The following is an 18,440-nucleotide window of genomic DNA, read 5'->3' on the forward strand; positions in this document are numbered from 1 at the left end:
ACTATCGGCCCAAGCCTGGATATTTTCCAAGTCTTGTTGCATTTCTTCAGTGTCTGTGGAGTCGCAAATGGTGCTGAATATTGTGCAATCATCGGTGAACATCCCCACTTCTGACGTTATGATTGAAGGAAGGTCATTGATGATGCAGCTGAAGATGGTTGGGCCTAGGACACTACCCTGAGGAGCTCCTGCAGTGATGTCTTGGAGCTGAGATGATTGACCTCCAAGAACCACAACCATCATCCTTGTGCTAGGTATGACTCCAACCAGAGGAGAGTTTTCCCCCTGATTCCCATTGACTCCTGTTTTGTTAGGGCTCCTTGATGCCATATTCAGTCACATGCTGCCTCGATGTCAAGGGCAAGCACTCTCACCTCACCTATACAGTTATAGCCTCTCGTCATAAGTGAGTCTAATGGTCAGACCCAGTACAGCCCGTTTCTCAATTTTCTCAACTCCCCATCTTGTATATAGAATAAACATGTCTAACAGCTGACCAAAGGTAATTCACTACCTGTATCACGTTTATCCAAGGAGCAGTTATGAACTAAAGTGAATTGGAGCAATTATGTACTATAAAAATGAACTGATGAGCTAAACTTCAAAAAATGGACACACTTTTGTTGCAGACAAGATGAGTAAGAGGGCAGTGACCTCTCCTGTACTGCAAATGTACAAAGGGACTGTTGGCGACTAAACCCATCAGCACGTCTGGATTAGTCCTGGGGAAGGCACATTAAAATGTTAAACATACCATTCAAGGCTAAATGGCTCCTATCTTCAAAGGCCTTTGCAGACAGGGAGACCCTGGATTCAAAGCCGAGATAATAGGCTGGGACATAACCACCACTTTATCAAGATAAGCCACACTCAAACCCAACTGTAACAATGGCGACACGTTCAAGCACATTGTATGAACACACCAGGAGAGAGCATCTATGGTCACTTGACTGAAAACAAGCCTGATAAGATGTTTTCTTTAAAAAGAGCTCTCTGTAAGACAGAAAAAAGCTAGCCAGCCAGGAGGCTGAGTGATCCATTCCAGCGAAGAAGGCCCTGGCTGTTTCATATTTAAACCACAGAGGCAAAGACTGTAAGGTGACTTTGAAAACTCCCCACCTGTGAAATTTCACCACCATCTTTGACTGAGTCCTAACTAGAGGAGTCTGCAATACTTCAGTGAACCAGGAAAAGGAACACCAGGCTTGCACCACTGTTAAAAATCAAAGTGAACTTTTTTTTACAACAATCAACCTCTAATACATGCTATCTTCTAATTTCTACCTCTTGTGTGTGTGTATGTGTGAGTGGGTGAGGTTGCGAATATTTTAGGTATAGTTAAATAAATAATTTCTTTCAATCCTATGAAAAAAACCTGACATTTGTCTTTATTTTGCGCACTTAAAAACTTGAACTAAAAATATTTTTAAGGTTGAGAGGTGAAAAGTGGAAGTCATCCACACCATCTCCCCCTGCCCCAACACCTGCCAGTGGAAAAACATGATCTAACATTTCAGTTGGCTATCATGCAAAGTTAACATTTATTATAAATACAGTACATTTCGACTGCATCTATACATTGTGAACATATGCAGTTTACAACAGAATACTGTTATAATTAACATTTAAACATTGTTTGCCATATTAATACACATCCACGCTATTTCACCCGCACATAAAATGTTCCTCGCTGTAGAAAACACTGGATAGATAATACGGATGTGACTGTATTCATTTTTTCGCAAAACAAAATAAACTGCTTTGTCTTTGCCTTTAGAAAAGTGTTCAGTTAATAAAAAGTAAAGTAGATTAATTTATAGCTCCTACATTTCAAAAGCAATTGCCCCAAACGACTCCTTGTGCACAATTAAAATAGATGTGCACATGGAGGTGTTAAGCAAATTTTACAACACATACAGCCAGAACGATAGCAAATATTAATACAGCACTGAACATCGCTCCAGCAAAGACCTTACTGGCGTCGCACAGCTTTTTGCTGCCACCACCGTTCACGGATTTCATGCCAAGGGATGAAGCGCCAGCACTGGCAGTTGACTTTAGCTCAGAACTGGGTTCTTGCTTCGCTTCCACTGTCCAATGAGCGACGTTCACTTTCATTTCCATCTCGTATATCATTTCCCCGACTTCATTGATTTCTTGTTTCAAGTCGTTCAGATCGACAGTGTCTATGTTGTTGGCCTCTTCATACTTCATATTCTGAACACTTATGGCACGGGCAGCCACAGCAGATGTCCCCCCAATCATCCCCGTCTGGATGAGATGTTTTGTGGGAACATTCAGTGGAAATTCCTGACCCAGATCTAAGGCTCTTCTCATGTCGATCTCCAAGATCTCCATGCATGTCGAAAAAACCACCCACAGCCGTTCGAATTCAGCTCGATCATCCGTGCTGATTGTTTTGTCTTTTAAAATAGTTGTTAGCTTGTTTTTGTTAGCAATTGCCAACATTTGTGCTTTTTGCCTAGTTTTCTTCAGTTCTTCGCGTAAATTTTGCGAGTCTGATGTCCCACCAGCACAGATAACCAAATGTCGATAGCAAGCGGACACTTTGTTCAGGGCATCCAAAAGCGTCTTACATTCGTCCTTCACCATTTCAGAACACAGCTGCTATTCTTTCAGGTCCGCTTGTTATAAACTGTTAACGCGTACGAATTTAGTACTGCAACCGTTCTAAAGAGAACCGGCGCAGACAAAGCTCAAAGGGACTCCACAATTATCCAACTTGATCCAATAACCTTACCAGAGCTAACCATTCATCCATATTGCATATCTGGCTTTATTGTGTTCTTTCTTGCCTTTTTACCATTTCGCATCAACTTTCTGAGTTATTATACCTGAGTACACATCCATGATTGCAAAACTTTGTGTTAAGCATATCGCTTCACGTAATAGCACAAAAATACCGAATAAATGAAAATCGCTATTCTTGTGTGAATCAGTTCACAGCTTCATCGTCAGCTGCATAAACTGTCGCAAGTTCTCGGTGTGCTCGCAGACTAAATACCAAGCACTGACCGCTTTAACACCACGTGCTCTCTAAACCAGGAAGTGAAACCTGTTTCCAAATGTTTTCATTCTGCTTCAACTGCTGGTCAGAGCCATGCCTCAGGGCGGCGCCGATTGGCTGAGAGGACACCAGTGGAACGCGACGTCGGAACATGACTGGTCAACAGGGCTGTCAATGACATGAATGGCAACATTGTTTCCGCTGTCAGTAAAATATGCGGAACTGTGCTGGAAAGTTAAACGTCAAGTGAGGGTGAAATGACCCAGTGTGTGGCCGTTTGGTGAGTGTCCTGTCTCGCTCTGTTATGTTTCCAGCACCAGAAGAGCCTTGTGCGGATTCAAGTTGGTGGGCCAACAGCGCGGGCCAGGGTTTGCTCTGGGTAAATAGATTCCTCTTTGCGAGGCCTGGCTATGTTTAGCGTATTTATGGTGTCGGCGGCATCACGCGCGTTTTTATTATGTATTTAAAGATTAAAAAAATGTTTGGAATGTGACGTCAGCTTGTGTCCTGGGGAAATCTCGATTTCATTTATGTGTTTGAGATAGTTCCAATTGGATAACCTGATAATAGGTCCTTTAATGGTACTTTAGTGGCCACATTATTAGCAAATTATATTGACTGCCAAGTTATTGACCGTAACAGCGCTCGTTTAATTGGGAAACTCCAGTTACAGTGGAGAAAGCCCACTCATGTGATGTGAAAAGCAGAAGCTGTTGGATCTATTGAGCACTGTACACGTGTAAGTATGTATTTAAATTATTTTTTAAAATATGTTTTCTGTCGGTTACGTAATAGAAAAACGCATAACTAATAGAGACAGTATAAAATATTTTCTTGGATCTGAATTGTTTGTAAGGTGTCAGCTTTGGCTCAGTGGTCGTAATCTGACCTGAGTCAGAAGGTGCTGAGTTCAACTATAGAGATTTGAGCATATAATCTTGGCCCACGCTCAAGCAGTGCTAATTTTCAAATAAGTGGTTAAACTGATGCCCTGCCTTCCCCCTCACGTGAATATGAAAGATCCCATGGCACGAATTTGAAGAGCAGTGTTCCAGCTGATATTTATCCCTCAGCCAACATCACTAGAAAAGCAGATTATCTGTTTGCTTATCTTATCGCTGTGTACACATTTGCTGCCACATAACACTGCAAAAGTATGTCATGGGCTGTGAAGTACCTTACGACGTCCTGAGGTTATGGAAGGTGTTATGTAAATATATGTGTCAACGCTTTCTGAAATAGTAATATCTTATTACAAAAGTGAAGTAAGTTCTTCTGATTAGTTTTGGAGGCTTCAATAAATTATTTTACATTTTAAAATAGAAGTTCTTTGTAGTAAAACCGAGTTGCACAACTTTATGTATTGATTCTATGTGTTCACTGAGACTTTTCATTTGTTGGGTGCTCAAATTTGTCATAAGATAAACTGTTTTAAGGCTGCATTATGCCACCACTTCTGCTATACCTAAAATCAAAATGAAATTTTTTTGGAGTGAGGAGGGGGAGGAGCTTTCCCCTAAACAGAGGCTAAAGTGGACAAGTTCTTTGGATCATTCCAGTTCCCATGTGTACTTATTGTACCAGTTCTTGATTTTTCTCAAGAGATTCTAAAACTAGCCTTTTTATTGGGTGTTGGGACTTCCCCTCAAAATGCTGTCAGTAGCTGAGTGGATAATCTCAGTTTGGCGGAAGAGAAGTGTGTAAACCCATGGCAACTCAGGAGGGAGGTTGATGGAGGCAGTTTGTAGTGCAGCAAGGGACTTTGACATTTCCCTTGCCCTTGCCCTCTAGAATCATTCCGGAGTAATAACGTATCACTGTAGAGAGAGAGAATGGATTGGGCCCGTCCTGGTAGTGGACAGCCAAAATATTCAGGAACCTGAAGTATTCAGATTTCAAGATATGCAGCACTCGGGTTTGAAGAAGGATGTGGGTGAGGGACACAAAGTGTGAGAAATAAGTGAGGGTTCCTTGTGGGGTTGAAGACACTGAAAGCAGAGCCAGGAGGGCGGTAGAGTCTCTGACCCCTCCCAGCTCACTCTCCACCCTGGTTCTGAACTTGCTACACACTATAGCTTCCATCTCTTACCAGGCTATTATTTCCTCATGCAACATACTTGCTGCTCCCTTGATCCCCTCCTGAATCAGCACTTCTATGCTCAACTATCCTTCCTTGTCCAATGCTCACCAACATCGTCAACTGCTCTCTCTCCTCAGTTATTGTTTCTACACACTTCTTTCCTGCCTCACTTTCAAAATTGTTGTCGTCACACCTTAAAAAGAAAACATCTAACTCTTGCATTCACTCTGACTACCAAGCCATCACCATCTGTATGTTCAACTCCATATAATGTTATACAGCTCACTGGAGTAGTTTGAGGGGAGTTTGATAGTACAAATTCTTACAGGTTGTATGGGAAAAGTACATATGAAACCCTTTGGTCCCTTTTGAGGCTACAGTTTATGATGCATAGAATACATTAATAATACATCCCATCACCATTTAGAAATACAATATCCTGATTACCCAAATATTGTACTTTCCACCTCAGTTGCGCTTGTGAAAGTCTCTAAGAATGACTTTTTTTTTAACCAGTTGGCTACTCCCTTACCTTGCCTCCCTCCCCTGCCCTAAAGTGTTTATCAGTGTCAGTGGGATATTCTGTTGTTGGCTAATTGAAAGGTCAATTCCTGTTTGCGTTACAATTCTTTATTGGGAAATCGCAGCTAAATGCAAATCAGTATATTTTCGGCAACATATAGTTTGACAGACAATGATTTTTGCTGAGCAGCTATGTATTCAGAGGCTTTTCATTCTACTGAGTGTTTGCAAGCTCATAGGAAAATGAAAAGCCAGCAGTTGCAAACTGCATGCTTGTTAGTTGAATTTTTTTGCAACTTGTTCTATAACAACTTTTAAGTTTTTAAACTTGTTTTTCCTTGTTTCTATAATTCTCCTTTATCTGGTGTACCTTAAACTTTTTAGTGCCACAAAATTCATAACTTATATTATTAATATTATGCTTTATATTGTATTCACATTTTATTTATATATTTCTTGCACAGTTGAAATTTAGTGTGGAAAGTATTTGGTGTCCATGGCTATGTATGATGAAGATATTTCGAGAAATCCTTTCTATTTAGCCCTTCAGAAGCAGAAGCCTGATATGTCCAACCATGTAGCAGAAATGCATGGGATTGTGAGTATCATATTAGTGTTTTGGTAAAGAGGCCTGAAATGATTAGCATTTATTTTGTTAATTTGTACTCAAGGTAAGGGAATAAGAGAATAGAATATTTTCAATTTTGTCACCCAGTACGATCATCAAGCACTCTTAGGGAAAATATAACACAGATGCAGGAGTAAGACCCCTGTGGTCTGTGCTTCAACAAAAAGTGGCCTGCTGCATCAATGTAAATTTCCAACTTCCCACTCATGTTTTTGGCATCTTTACTCAGCACTGCTGAATTAATGTCAATTGGTGTGAACAAGTTGATAGTTTGGTTTCTTAGTCTTAGCCTCAATACGAACTAGGTTCTTACTGCCCAAACATGTTTTCATCCTTGCATAGCTGTTAGAGATTTTGACTTTGATATTAATCCACCCCACAATGAGTTTGGGGGTTGGGGTGGGCGGTGGGGGTGAGGGGGGGGGGGGGGGTGCGGTCCTGGTGGAGGGAGTTAAAACTTAAAAATGGGGTATGCGTTCCCACCCCACCCCAAAACAAGTTGCCACTTATGTACCTGTTTCCATTTTTACAGCGGTAAGTTTTGTGTTATAAGTGTTCCACTGTCAGGGTGGGGGTACTTCATTTAAAATATTTAAATCAGCCTTCAACAGTGCAATTAGGAGCTTGATTTAAATTTAACAGTTTTCGGGTGGGTTTCCAAGGATTTGGGAATCCTGGCAGGGAGAATCCAGAGGCAGGAGCTGTCTGCTAACTAAAGTAAGTTCCTTTTACAGTATTACTTGAAGGCCAGGAGGAGCAGGAGTGCTTTCCCCCATGATTGAAAAGGCCTTCAACCAACAACTCTAGCACTGAACTCCACCCCCGCCCCCGCCCCCCCCACCACAAAACCTCCCACTGCCACTGCCCAAGTCCTGATATCTTACTTCCTCCCCTCTCCCAATTGCTATAAACCTTCCCCAAGAAGTTAAGTGCTTTTGATAGCATTCTCTATGGACAAACTGACCACCATAGACATACGTGATCTACAGTTTATGGATGACTGCAGTGTCATTGCCCACTCTGCACCAGATTTGCAACTCATGGATACAGGAGACTTGTCCTGTCCTTGAACTTTGCCAAAACAAAACTCGTATATCAACCCACACTTGGTCAGTCATTCCACTTCCCATATATGTTGAAGGACAGACTCTGGAATATGTTGAGCACTTCCTATATCTTGGCGGCCACCATTGATGAGGAGATGCAACACTGGATCAACTGCGCCAGCTCCACCTTCTACAAACTATGGCAATAAGTGTTTGACAGCAAAGACCTCCGCAAGTCAACAGAGTTCTAGTGTACAGAGCAGTTGTCGTCACAACACTCTTGTACTGCAGTGAAACCTGGGCTGTGTTATCAGCGACACATAAGAGCAGTAGAGAAATTCCATCATCAATGCCTCCTCTGCATTCAATGGGAGGACCGTCAAATGACACTAGTGTCTTTCTTGAAGCCAGCTCCACAAGCATTCAGGCAAAACTCCTGCAAAATCAGCTTCAATGGACTGAACGCTGTGTTCGCATGGCTGAAAACAGTCTCCCCACCAGGTCCTGTCTTCTCAACTCTCAAATGGCCAGTGTTCCAGGGGAGGACAAAGAAAACACTTCAAATACACTCTGAAGCTCTTTTTGAAGTGCGGTAGCATTGACATTGATGACTGAGAGGAGCTTGCTATCAATTGTTCCAAATGGCAATAACTTGTCCATCAAGCTGCATCATGCTTTGAGTTCAGACGCCTTAATGATGAGGCAGAGGGGCAGCAGAGAAGGAAAGAAAAGGAAGCAAATCTTGCAGTCTGGATCCCACTGCCTCGTGGGATGTCTGCCCATGTGCCCAAAGATCTTCGGGTCGAGAATCCGCCTGTTCAGTCACATGGAGACCCATGGCAGAAACTACAACCCTGAGTAGACGTCATCCTCGAATTGAGGGACAGCCGCACGATGATGGACCAGGAAGAAAACCTCCAGTCCCCTCTATCAATCTTGCTGTACGATGGATCTTCCTTCAAATGCCAAGCTCTGGCCTGCCTCATGATCACGATTGCCGGGAACTGTCCGTAAGGGACTCTGGCTGCGGTCTCCTGCCACTGATTTTCCCAGCTGGCCAACTTGTCAATTTGACCAAACGGCGGCAGGGAAATGGAAGAAAAAATTATCATGAGGTTCTGCGGTTAAATTCAGGATTTCTTCATTCTCAACCTTGCCGACTTTTCCCTACACTGCATCATTCCTCTGCAGCCTCCCTGTAAATATCGGGGCCTTTAATTTGATCATTCTGAGCTGAATTTAAATGTAGGCTTCATAGGTCTAAACATGTATAAGGAAGGGCCAGAGAAAAGCCATCAAGCCCCTCAAGCTGGCAGTGCAACATCATACACTACCTAACCCCTCCACCTCCCCAGAAATGTGTCCTCCTGGGGGAGGGAAAAAACATTATGAAACCTGGAGCCAATCCAGGAGAAATCTTTCTGGCTTCTTGGGCAAACAGTCAAGTTGAAGGAGTTCACAGTTGTCCATGATTCATCACAAACTCCGTCAACTAGAAACTTAACCAATATTACTGGAAATGTTCTCATCTTTCAGGAGCTTGTTAAGTTCCTGAAAGAAAAGAGACATAGCAGTTCTGTATTCACCACTTCCTGTCAGCACTTGTTCAGAAAGTGCAAAAATAAATGCTTAACTCATAGCCAAAGTATTTTACATGTATGATTTCTGTTCCTACCATATCCATCCACTATAAATAACTTGTCTAACTGGACAGTAACCAAACACTTTTAATCATGTTTAAGAACTACAGTTATATCCTCCTACGCCTGTTTCTCCAACCTAAATGACACATTATTGGACTTATCTCTAGAACACTTAGCTGTGAAATTTGGTATCTTCATTGGTTGCCCTCACCTACACCCTCTCCATCATTTGTAGGATTATCTAAAGATTTGCTGTCAATTAATTATTCAAACTGCAGCTTTTGTGTAAAATGTCACATTAAATGTGAATGGTGCCACAGCATATTAAAATATGTAGCAGAAAATGGAATCGGTGTTATGATTTGTTCAGATAAGGACATTCGTCAGATTGTTTACTAAAATAAAGATTATCACTGAAAAGGAGGCTATTCAAATGTTGCAACTTGAAGTAATCTTGTCACTCCATGTATTTTTTCCCCAAAGTTGTTCTAACCAGCATCTTCGGATTTCTGACTGATGAATTTATAGCAGTTGTTACGACTGAGGCGGGAGCAACGCACCGTCAATTGTCAATTCAGTTTCATCACTCCACGGGTCATAGCATATTATTAAAGTTTTCCCAGCCAACCGGAAAAACAGCCAAATTAAACCCTCTAATAACCCCTAGAATAAAACCGACCAAACCAGGTACCTTTAGACAACAACAAATTAACTATTTAAAAAACTAAATCTTAAACAGTATTAAGATAAACCTATGTCTAAAGTCCTTGTTCTTATTTTAACCTAACTTTCCCCATGACATACATATATTCAAAACTAACAGATAATCGGTTTTAAAAGTGGTGTTTTTAAAAGTTAGCTGTTAAGAATAAATAAGTCTTTGTGGGCTACATTCCTGATGGGTGAGGTATTCTAGCGTGAAAATAATCAAATGCCTCTCAAAGTCTTCATACAGATTTGATGAAATTGTCTGTTCTTGATAGGCATTCAAATTCTTCGGCTGCAACAGGCATCAAACAGTTCTTTCAGTGATGGGCACAGCAACAGGTTGACTTGAATTTTAAAACCGACAATCTCTGTCAAAGCTTTATTTCAGCAATACAAACAGTCTCTTCAAATAAGGGCTTTTTTCTCAGGCAATTAACCTGGCCTGTAACTCCTTGTAGAGTTTCTGCTGAGAAATACAGCTCTGTTCTTCAGTAGCACGCTTCGCTGGTGTCTGGTTCAGACCAGTTTTTGCCAGTTTTACACACAGTCAAATCAAAACATTATACCATGTGACATCTCTCTCCTGCTGTGACCTAGGGACAGGTGCAGCTGGCACACTGTGCTCAGTCTTAAAGGCACACTGTTTTCAAACAGTATTAAAGGAACACACTTTTTAATCCGAGGAGAAGAAAAAATAGTTCCGTGACACTGTCCAAGTAACCTTTTTTTTAAAAAAAAACTAAATTTACCCTTTAAAATGAATTATCTAATATTAGAAGTTCCTTCAAAAAGTTTCCATTAAAGAGCAAAGAATAAGCAAATAAGTGCTTTCATCTTAAGCATCTTTGCATATGATTGTATGTAATATTTAAACCTTATCATTTACTTCAGTTAATTTGCTACATTACAGCAATGGGACAGTCATTGTTGCATTTAAGTTGCTATGGGTCAGGACAAAAGCCAGACTGTTCAGGAGCAGGAAATCCACTATGTTGTAATAAAATTGATTTTGTTTTCTCTCCTCTCCCCGACCATCTCCCAATCTTGGGCAAGCAGGTCAGGTAGTAGATTGCCCTCTGCTTGTGCATGTTGTTCCTCAAACCTCTGTGCAGGAATGCAGAAATAGCTAAAGGTCACTTAATTTTTTAATCTCTCTGTTGCCATGAGGGGGTATCTTGCCTATACTTGGTACATCGGGCAAATGATTTGGTTAATGCTTGTCATGTGGGAATAAATTTTCTGCATATTAACTATGAATGACAAATCTAGCTCATGAGCAATTGTGGATATATCCATATTTTGCTGATTATCACTCTAATTTTCAGAGAATTATAACTTGCTAACATTCTTGCATTTTTTTGAAATTTTGTGAGGGGTTGTCACATTTTGGCATTTTTGATCTTGTTTAATGAAGGGATTTGGGAATAAGTTATGTTTGTCTTTTTAAAAACAGTAAATTTGCGCAGATTTAGAGAAAGGGCTTAGGCTAGAGACATTGAACGTGTGCATTTAAAGCCAGATAAGCCAATCTGTAGAATGTCATGCCTAACTGCTCAAACTAAAACAGTGAGGGTCTCAGTAGCCAGAATGGCCTCTTATTTATTTTGAGAATTGTAGAAGATGTTTTCTTTTCAACCCACACTCCAAATGGGGAGGATGGGCAGCCAGTTGTACTGACAGGCCTAGTGAATCACCTGAATGAAAAGAATTCAGAGGAACAGCCCTCCCCTTGGCTGAGAGCATGGAAAAGACAAAGGGACAGTTGTACAGTCAGCCAGTTAGGTTTGGGAGGAAAGCCTGGTCTAGTGTGGGGAAACTTGGTTATCAGAAGGCTGATCAGGAAAAAGCTATGAGAGCTTGCTAATAGGGATGGTGCATTTTTATTATTGTTCATGAGGGGATTGTGGTTAGTTAAATCAATGTGAAATTTGATTACATTCATTACTGTGTACATTCACTTACTGTCTGTAAAATAAAATACGTTAATTTGTTTCTGGCCTCATTTCGTGAAAGTCTTACAGCCTGTTTTCAGAAAGATTGGAGAAATGCTCATAAGGGCACATGAAAGACACACTATTCATTTCAGATTGCTGTTGTTGTCTCACTGAGTTATACTATCATATAACTTGATTTACTGGACAGTAAAAAAAAAACATAAGCATGAATAAGATTGAGTTACCTGTGGAAGACTGATGGGGTTCAAGGGCTGGAAATGATAAACGGGCCATAGTTTGGACACCTTAGTGCACATGTTATAATTTTTTTGTAATGAGATCTTCTCAAGATGCAGCAGGATTATGTAACAAGCGTAATCTGTAAAATGTGAATTCACTGCAGAACAGGCTTTCCAAATGACGGTTGATGTGGCATATGTGGTCCAGGAGCAATGACAACCTGGCATTGTATTTGCATTTATATGATTTGTGTGCTATTTGAATGTTGGGGGCTTTGAGATTTGTGAAGGAGTGTTTGAAGCACATTGGTGGCTAAATTGTCAATCAAAGCAAGATATTTTAGTATCAACAATGTGAGGTATTTTCAAAATAATAGTAACATTATTTTAAACATTTTATATCTGACACCACAATATGGACTAAAAACAAAGTGCTATAAATACATAGCAGGTCAGGCAGCATTTGTGATGAGAGAAACAGTTAACGTTTCAGGTCTGTGACCTTTCATCAGAACCCACAATACAGGCAGTTATCTAAGAAAGCAAAAAACTTAAGACAGTCGTACTCCAAAACATCAACTATGACAATATTTTTTGCATGAAGATGTAGTTAAGCAAAGTGTTTTAGTATTGAATAGATTCATGATATAGTATTTTATACTTTGATTGACTAGAAAATGTTTGTAGACTGGTAAAATAATTTGGAAGACATTCCACTCTAGCTACGAGGCATGACTATAGATCAGGATTAGTACCATGAAGCCTGCTCAGCATTTTATAGCACAAATTTATTAAGGTTTATTTTGGTCTTATTACCTCTTGCAAGGAATGAATCCACAGCTAGAAACCAAGACTGGCTGAGATATTGGTGAAAAATTCAAATTCTTGCACCCATTTCTGGGTGTTAAATCAAAGTTGGGGAAATGAATACTGGATCCACCCTGGAAGGTGGCAATTGGTGAATTCTAGGTATGCAGGGCACCCACCCTGAAATGGGAGCATGATTCCTTAGATATGTAAATGGGGGTCCTATTGCCAGTTGTAGGATCCCAATTGATTGGTCAGCAAATGGAAGGAGCTTACACTGCACATGCTGTTTTTGGTTGTTAAAGTAGCCTAACCAGTGGTCTGAAGGCAATCTACCTGACCCTGTTGGTTGGGCTGGGTGGTGGGTAAAGAAAAGGCCTTTTTAAGCTATGTTGGTCTGTGAATTAGGTCGAATTATGTTAATAGCAAACAAGTACTGGCAGCAAAAGTTAAATAAACAGAGATAAACACCAGGGTGAGGATTTCAAACACAGCAATAGTCAGGGAGCTAGTGAAGGCTGAAGGCGCATTCAAAATGTAAACATTGTTCCCACAGCTTCAGCTGAACAGAGACTTGGAAACATAAATTGGGAACTGGAAGAAATTAATCAAAGATAATTTATATAATTTACATGTAGAATTGTTTCTGTGGTGGAAATAGCATGATATAGTTGCTGGATGTACAGGAAATATGTATGATATACAAGACCAGTAATATATTGTGAATTGTCCACATTGCATTTGTATTTTGAAGAAGAGCTGAAGGTTTTTGTAATGCTTCATAGCCTAGTTTCCCTATATAGTCGATAAATATTCTTTTTCTATTTTTAGTTAAGGCTTTGTCGCTTAATATAAACGCATCATTTTTATATTGATTTAGATATTGGTGCCATGCAAAGGCAGTTTATCACAAGGCGGCCTTGCTGCTGCCTACTTTGAGTCTTACATCTTGCAGCCTATGGATGAAGCTAGTAGTAGTTACCGGACATTAAATGGAAAGGCAAGTGGTGCTTTTAATATGCTGTACTCCTTTTTCTATCCTGTTGTGTTTACTATAAATATTATCGCGAATGCACAAGTTTTGTTTTTGCAATGTCGTTAATTCTCTTGTGTGTAAGAAGTAACAGAAAATACACCAATATTTTTTTCTATTATTCTTCAGTAAAATTTCCTTGATCTGTAATAATGATTAATACTAATGAAAGTAAGATATGGTATATGTTTTTTTTTAGAACATTACAGCGCAGTACAGGCCCTTCGGCCCTCGATGTTGCGCCGACCTGTGAAACCATCTGACCTACACTATTCCATTTTCATCCATATGTCTAACCAATGACCACTTAAATGCCCTTAAAGTTGGCGAGTCTACTACTGTTGTAGGCAGGGCGTTCCACGCCCCTACTACTCTCTGAGTAAAGAAACTACCTCTGACATCTGTCCTATATCTATCACCCCTCAACTTAAAGCTATGTCCCCTCGTGTTTGCCATCACCATCTGAGGAAAAAGACTCTCACTATCCACCCTATCTAACCCTCTGATTATCTTATATGTCTCTATTAAGTCACCTCTCCTCCTCCTTCTCTCCAACGAAAACAACCTCAAGTCCCTCAGCCTTTCCTCATAAGACCTTCCCTCCATACCAGGCAACATCCTAGTAAATCTCCTCTGCACCCTTTCCAAAGCTTCCACATCCTTCCTATAATGCGGTGACCAGAACTGCACGCAATACTCCAGGTGCGGTCTCACCAGAGTTTTGTACAGATGCAGCATGACCTTGTGGCTCCGAAACTCGATCCCCCTACTAATAAAAGCTAACACGCCATATGCCTTCTTAACAGCCCTATTAACCTGGGTAGCAACTTTCAGGGATTTATGTACCTGGACACCAAGATCTCTCTGTTCATCTACACTACCAAGCATCTTCCCATTAGCCCAGTACTCTGCATTCCTGTTACTCCTTCCAAAGTGAATCACCTCACACTTTTCCGCATTAAACTCCATTTGCCATCTCTCAGCCCAGCTCTGCAGCCTATCTATGTCCCTCTGTACCCTACAACATCCTTCGGCACTATCCACAACTCCACCGACCTTCGTGTCATCCGCAAATTTACTAACCCACCCTTCTACACCCTCTTCCAGGTCATTTATAAAAATGACAAACAGCAGAGGCCCCAAAACAGATCCTTGCGGTACACCACTAGTAACTAAACTCCAGGATGAACATTTGCCATCAACCACCACCTTCTGTCTTCTTTCAGCTAGCCAATTTCTGATCCAAAGCTCTAAATCACCTTCAACCCCATACTTCTGTATTTTCTGCAATAGCCTACCATGGGGAACCTTATCAAACGCCTTACTGAAATCCATATACACCACATCCACTGCTTTACCCTCATCCACCTGTTTGGTCACCTTCTCGAAAAACTCAATAAGGTTTGTGAGGCACGACCTACCCTTCACAAAACCGTGCTGACTATCGCTAATGAACTTATTCTTTTCAAGATGATTATAAATCCTGTCTCTTATAACCTTTTCCAACATTTTACCCACAACCGAAGTAAGGCTCACAGGTCTATAATTACCAGGGCTGTCTCTACTCCCCTTCTTGAACAAGGGGACAACATTTGCTATCCTCCAGTCTTCCGGCACTATTCCTGTCGACAATGACGACATAAAGATCAAGGACAAAGGCTCTGCAATCTCCTCCCTGGCTTCCCAGAGAATCCTAGGATAAATCCCATCTGGCCCAGGGGACTTATCTATTTTCACACTTTCCAAAATTGCTAACACCTCCTCCTTGTGAACCTCAATCCCATCTAGCCTATTAGTCTCAATCTCAGTATTCTCCTCGACAACATTTTCTTTCTCTACTGTAAATACTGACGAAAAATATTCATTTAACGCTTCCCCTATCTCCTCCGATTCCACACACAACTTCCCACTACTATCCTTGATTGGCCCTAATCTAACGCTAGTCATTCTTTTATTCCTGATATACCTATAGAAAGCCTTAGGGTTTTCCTTGATCCTATCCGCCAATGACTTCTCGTGTCCTCTCCTTGCTCTTCTTAGCTCTCCCTTTAGATCCTTCCTGGCTAGCTTGTAACTCTCAAGCGCCCTAACTGAGCCTTCACGTCTCATCCTAACATAAGCCGCCTTCTTCCTCTTGACAAGCGCTTCAACTTCTTGAGTAAACCACGGCTCCCTCGCTCGACAACTTCCTCCCTGCCTGACAGGTACATACTTATCAAGGACACGCAGTAGTTGCTCCTTGAATAAGCTCCACATTTCGATTGTGCCCATCCCCTGCAGTTTCCTTCCCCATCCTACGCATCCCAAATCTTGCCTAATCGCATCATAATTTCCTTTCCCCCAGCTATAATTCTTGCCCTGCGGTATATACCTGTCCCTGCCCATCGCTAAGGTAAACCTAACCGAATTGTGATCACTATCACCAAAGTGCTCACCTACATCTAAATCGAACACCTGGCCGGGTTCATTACCCAGTACCAAATCCAATGTGGCATCGCCCCTGGTTGGCCTGTCCACATACTGTGTCAGAAAACCCTCCTGCACACACTGGACAAAAACTGACCCATCTAAAGTACTCGAACTATAGTATTTCCAGTCAATATTTGGAAAGTTAAAGGCCCCCATAACAACTACCCTGTTACTCTCGCCCCTGTCGAGAATCATCTTCGCTATCCTTTCCTCTACATCTCTGGAACTATTCGGAGGTCTATAGAAGACTCCCAACAGGGTGACCTCTCCTCTCCTGTTTCTAACCTCGGCCCATACTACCTCAGTAGACGAGTCCTCAAACGTCCTTTCTGCCGCTGTAATACTCTCCTTGATTAACAATGCCACACCCCCCCCCCCTCTTTTACCATCTTCTCTGTTCTTACTGAAACATCTAAATCCCGGAACCTGCAACATCCATTCCTGCCCCTGCTCTACCCATGTCTCCGAAATGGCCACTACATCGAGATCCCAGGTACCAACCCATGCTGCAAGCTCTCCCACCTTATTCCGGATGCTCCTGGCATTGAAGTAGACACACTTTAAACCAAGTTCTTGCTTGCCAGTGCCCTCTTGCGTCATTGTAACCTTATCCCTGACCTCACTACTCTCAACATCCTGTACACTGGAACTACAATTTAGGTTCCCATTCCCCTGCTGAATTAGTTTAACCCCCCCCGAAGAGCACTAGCAAATCTGCCCCCCCACCGCCCCCCCCCCCCCCAGGATATTGGTACCCCTCTGGTTCAGGTGAAGACCATCCTGTTTGTCGAGGTCCCACCTACCCCAGAAAGAGCCCCAATTATCCAGGAAACCAAAACCCTCCCTCCTACACCATCCCTGCAGCCACGTGTTCAACTCCTCTCTCTCCCTATTCCTCGCTTCGCTATCACGTGGCACGGGCAACAACCCAGAGATAACAACTCTGTTTGTTCTCGCTCTAAGCTTCCACCCTAGCTCCCTGAATTTCTGCCTTAAATCCCCATCTCTCTTCCTACCTATGTCGTTGGTGCCTATGTGGACCACGACTTGGGGCTGCTCCCCCTCCCCCTTAAGGATCCCAAAAACACGATCCGAGACATCACGAACCCTGGCACCTGGGAGGCAACACACCAACCGTGAGTCTCTCTCGTTCCCACAGAACCTCCTATCTGTTCCCCTAACTATGGAGTCCCCAATGACTAATGCTCTGCTCCTCTTCCCCCTTCCCTTCTGAGCAACAGGGACAGACTCTGTGCCAGAGACCTGTACCCCATTGCTTACCCCTGGTAAGTCGCCCCCGCAACAGTATCCAAAACGGTATACCTGTTGTTGAGGGAATCGGCCACAGGGGATCCCTGCACTGCCTGCTGGTTCCCTCTCCTTCCCTTGACATTAACCCATCTACCTACTTCTTTTACCTGAGGTGTGACTACCTCCCCATAACTCCTCTCAATAACCCCCTCCGCCTCCCGAATGATCCGAAGTTCATCCAGCTCCAGTTCCCTAACGCGGTTCTCGAGGAGCTGGAGTTGGGTGCACTTCCCGCAGATGCAGTCAGCAGGGACACTCTTGGCGACCCTTACCTCCCACATTCTGCAGGAGGAACATACAACTGCCTTAATCTCCATTCCCACTATTCTAAATTCCCAACAAATCTACTGAAAAACCAAAAAAAAAGTCAAAACTTGTTAGCTTAGCAATCCGACGGACAGAACTTTTTAAATAAAAAGCTTACCTTATCAACACACCAGAGTCCTTTTTTTTGGTTAGAGTATGTAAATATCGTTGATAACTTTGGAAGTTTCACTGTTTTAAACATCCCTTTTCTTTCCCCTCCTCACTGGAAACCATTTGTAATTCCAGGAAGTAACTATCAGAGGAAACCTAGTTAGTCTGGGTGTTGGTTTTAGCTCACCATGTGCGATACGAATCCTTTTTGAAGAAACTTTCTACACTGAGAAAGAAAAAAGTTTCAGTATATTATGTATTGCCCGACCTTTGGAAAAGGTTTCCAGTCCAGGTAAGTGAATGCGAATCTGCATACTTTGCTTGCCTATCTTAAGTTCATAAATGACAAACGTATTCTTGTGCATGCATTAAAAAGTTGAAGGACCTTTCATAGGAAATGCTATTGGACAGGAAATCTTTGCAAAGGGGTTGGCATCTAATCATTCATTTTGGACACAGACAACGCAGGCAAGAAATAGACTTGTGTTTTATGTCTTGTTGATTCCCTCTTTAAGTAGCTTGATTTGTAACATTTATTAATCTTTGGATTTCATATCTTCTTGTTTATTCAGTGA

The 18,440-nt window shown here is 41.8% G+C and overlaps 2 protein-coding genes across 2 annotated transcripts in view; one reads left to right on the plus strand and one right to left on the minus strand.

Annotated features, from left to right (window-relative positions):
• Positions 1-1,365: 1,365 nt before the first annotated feature.
• On the minus strand, positions 1,366-3,037 carry si:ch73-167i17.6 (regulator of G-protein signaling 9-binding protein). Its single transcript, XM_068049900.1, has one exon. It carries the CDS (start codon positions 2,611-2,613, stop codon positions 1,894-1,896), a length of 720 nt encoding a protein of 239 aa, XP_067906001.1. The 5' UTR covers positions 2,614-3,037; the 3' UTR covers positions 1,366-1,893.
• A 117-nt stretch (positions 3,038-3,154) lies between these two features.
• Positions 3,155-18,440, plus strand: part of ankrd27 (ankyrin repeat domain 27 (VPS9 domain)) — a 113,624-nt gene continuing 98,338 nt past the window's right edge. Inside the window, 5 exon segments of the mRNA XM_068049317.1 lie at positions 3,155-3,308; positions 3,671-3,767; positions 6,095-6,228; positions 13,516-13,635; positions 18,001-18,157. Of these exon segments, the coding sequence (XP_067905418.1) occupies positions 6,127-6,228; positions 13,516-13,635; positions 18,001-18,157 (379 nt within the window). The 5' untranslated portion in view covers positions 3,155-3,308; positions 3,671-3,767; positions 6,095-6,126.

The sequence above is a fragment of the Heterodontus francisci genome, chromosome 17 (genome assembly GCF_036365525.1).
Source record: "Heterodontus francisci isolate sHetFra1 chromosome 17, sHetFra1.hap1, whole genome shotgun sequence".
NCBI classification, from domain to species: domain Eukaryota; kingdom Metazoa; phylum Chordata; class Chondrichthyes; order Heterodontiformes; family Heterodontidae; genus Heterodontus; species Heterodontus francisci.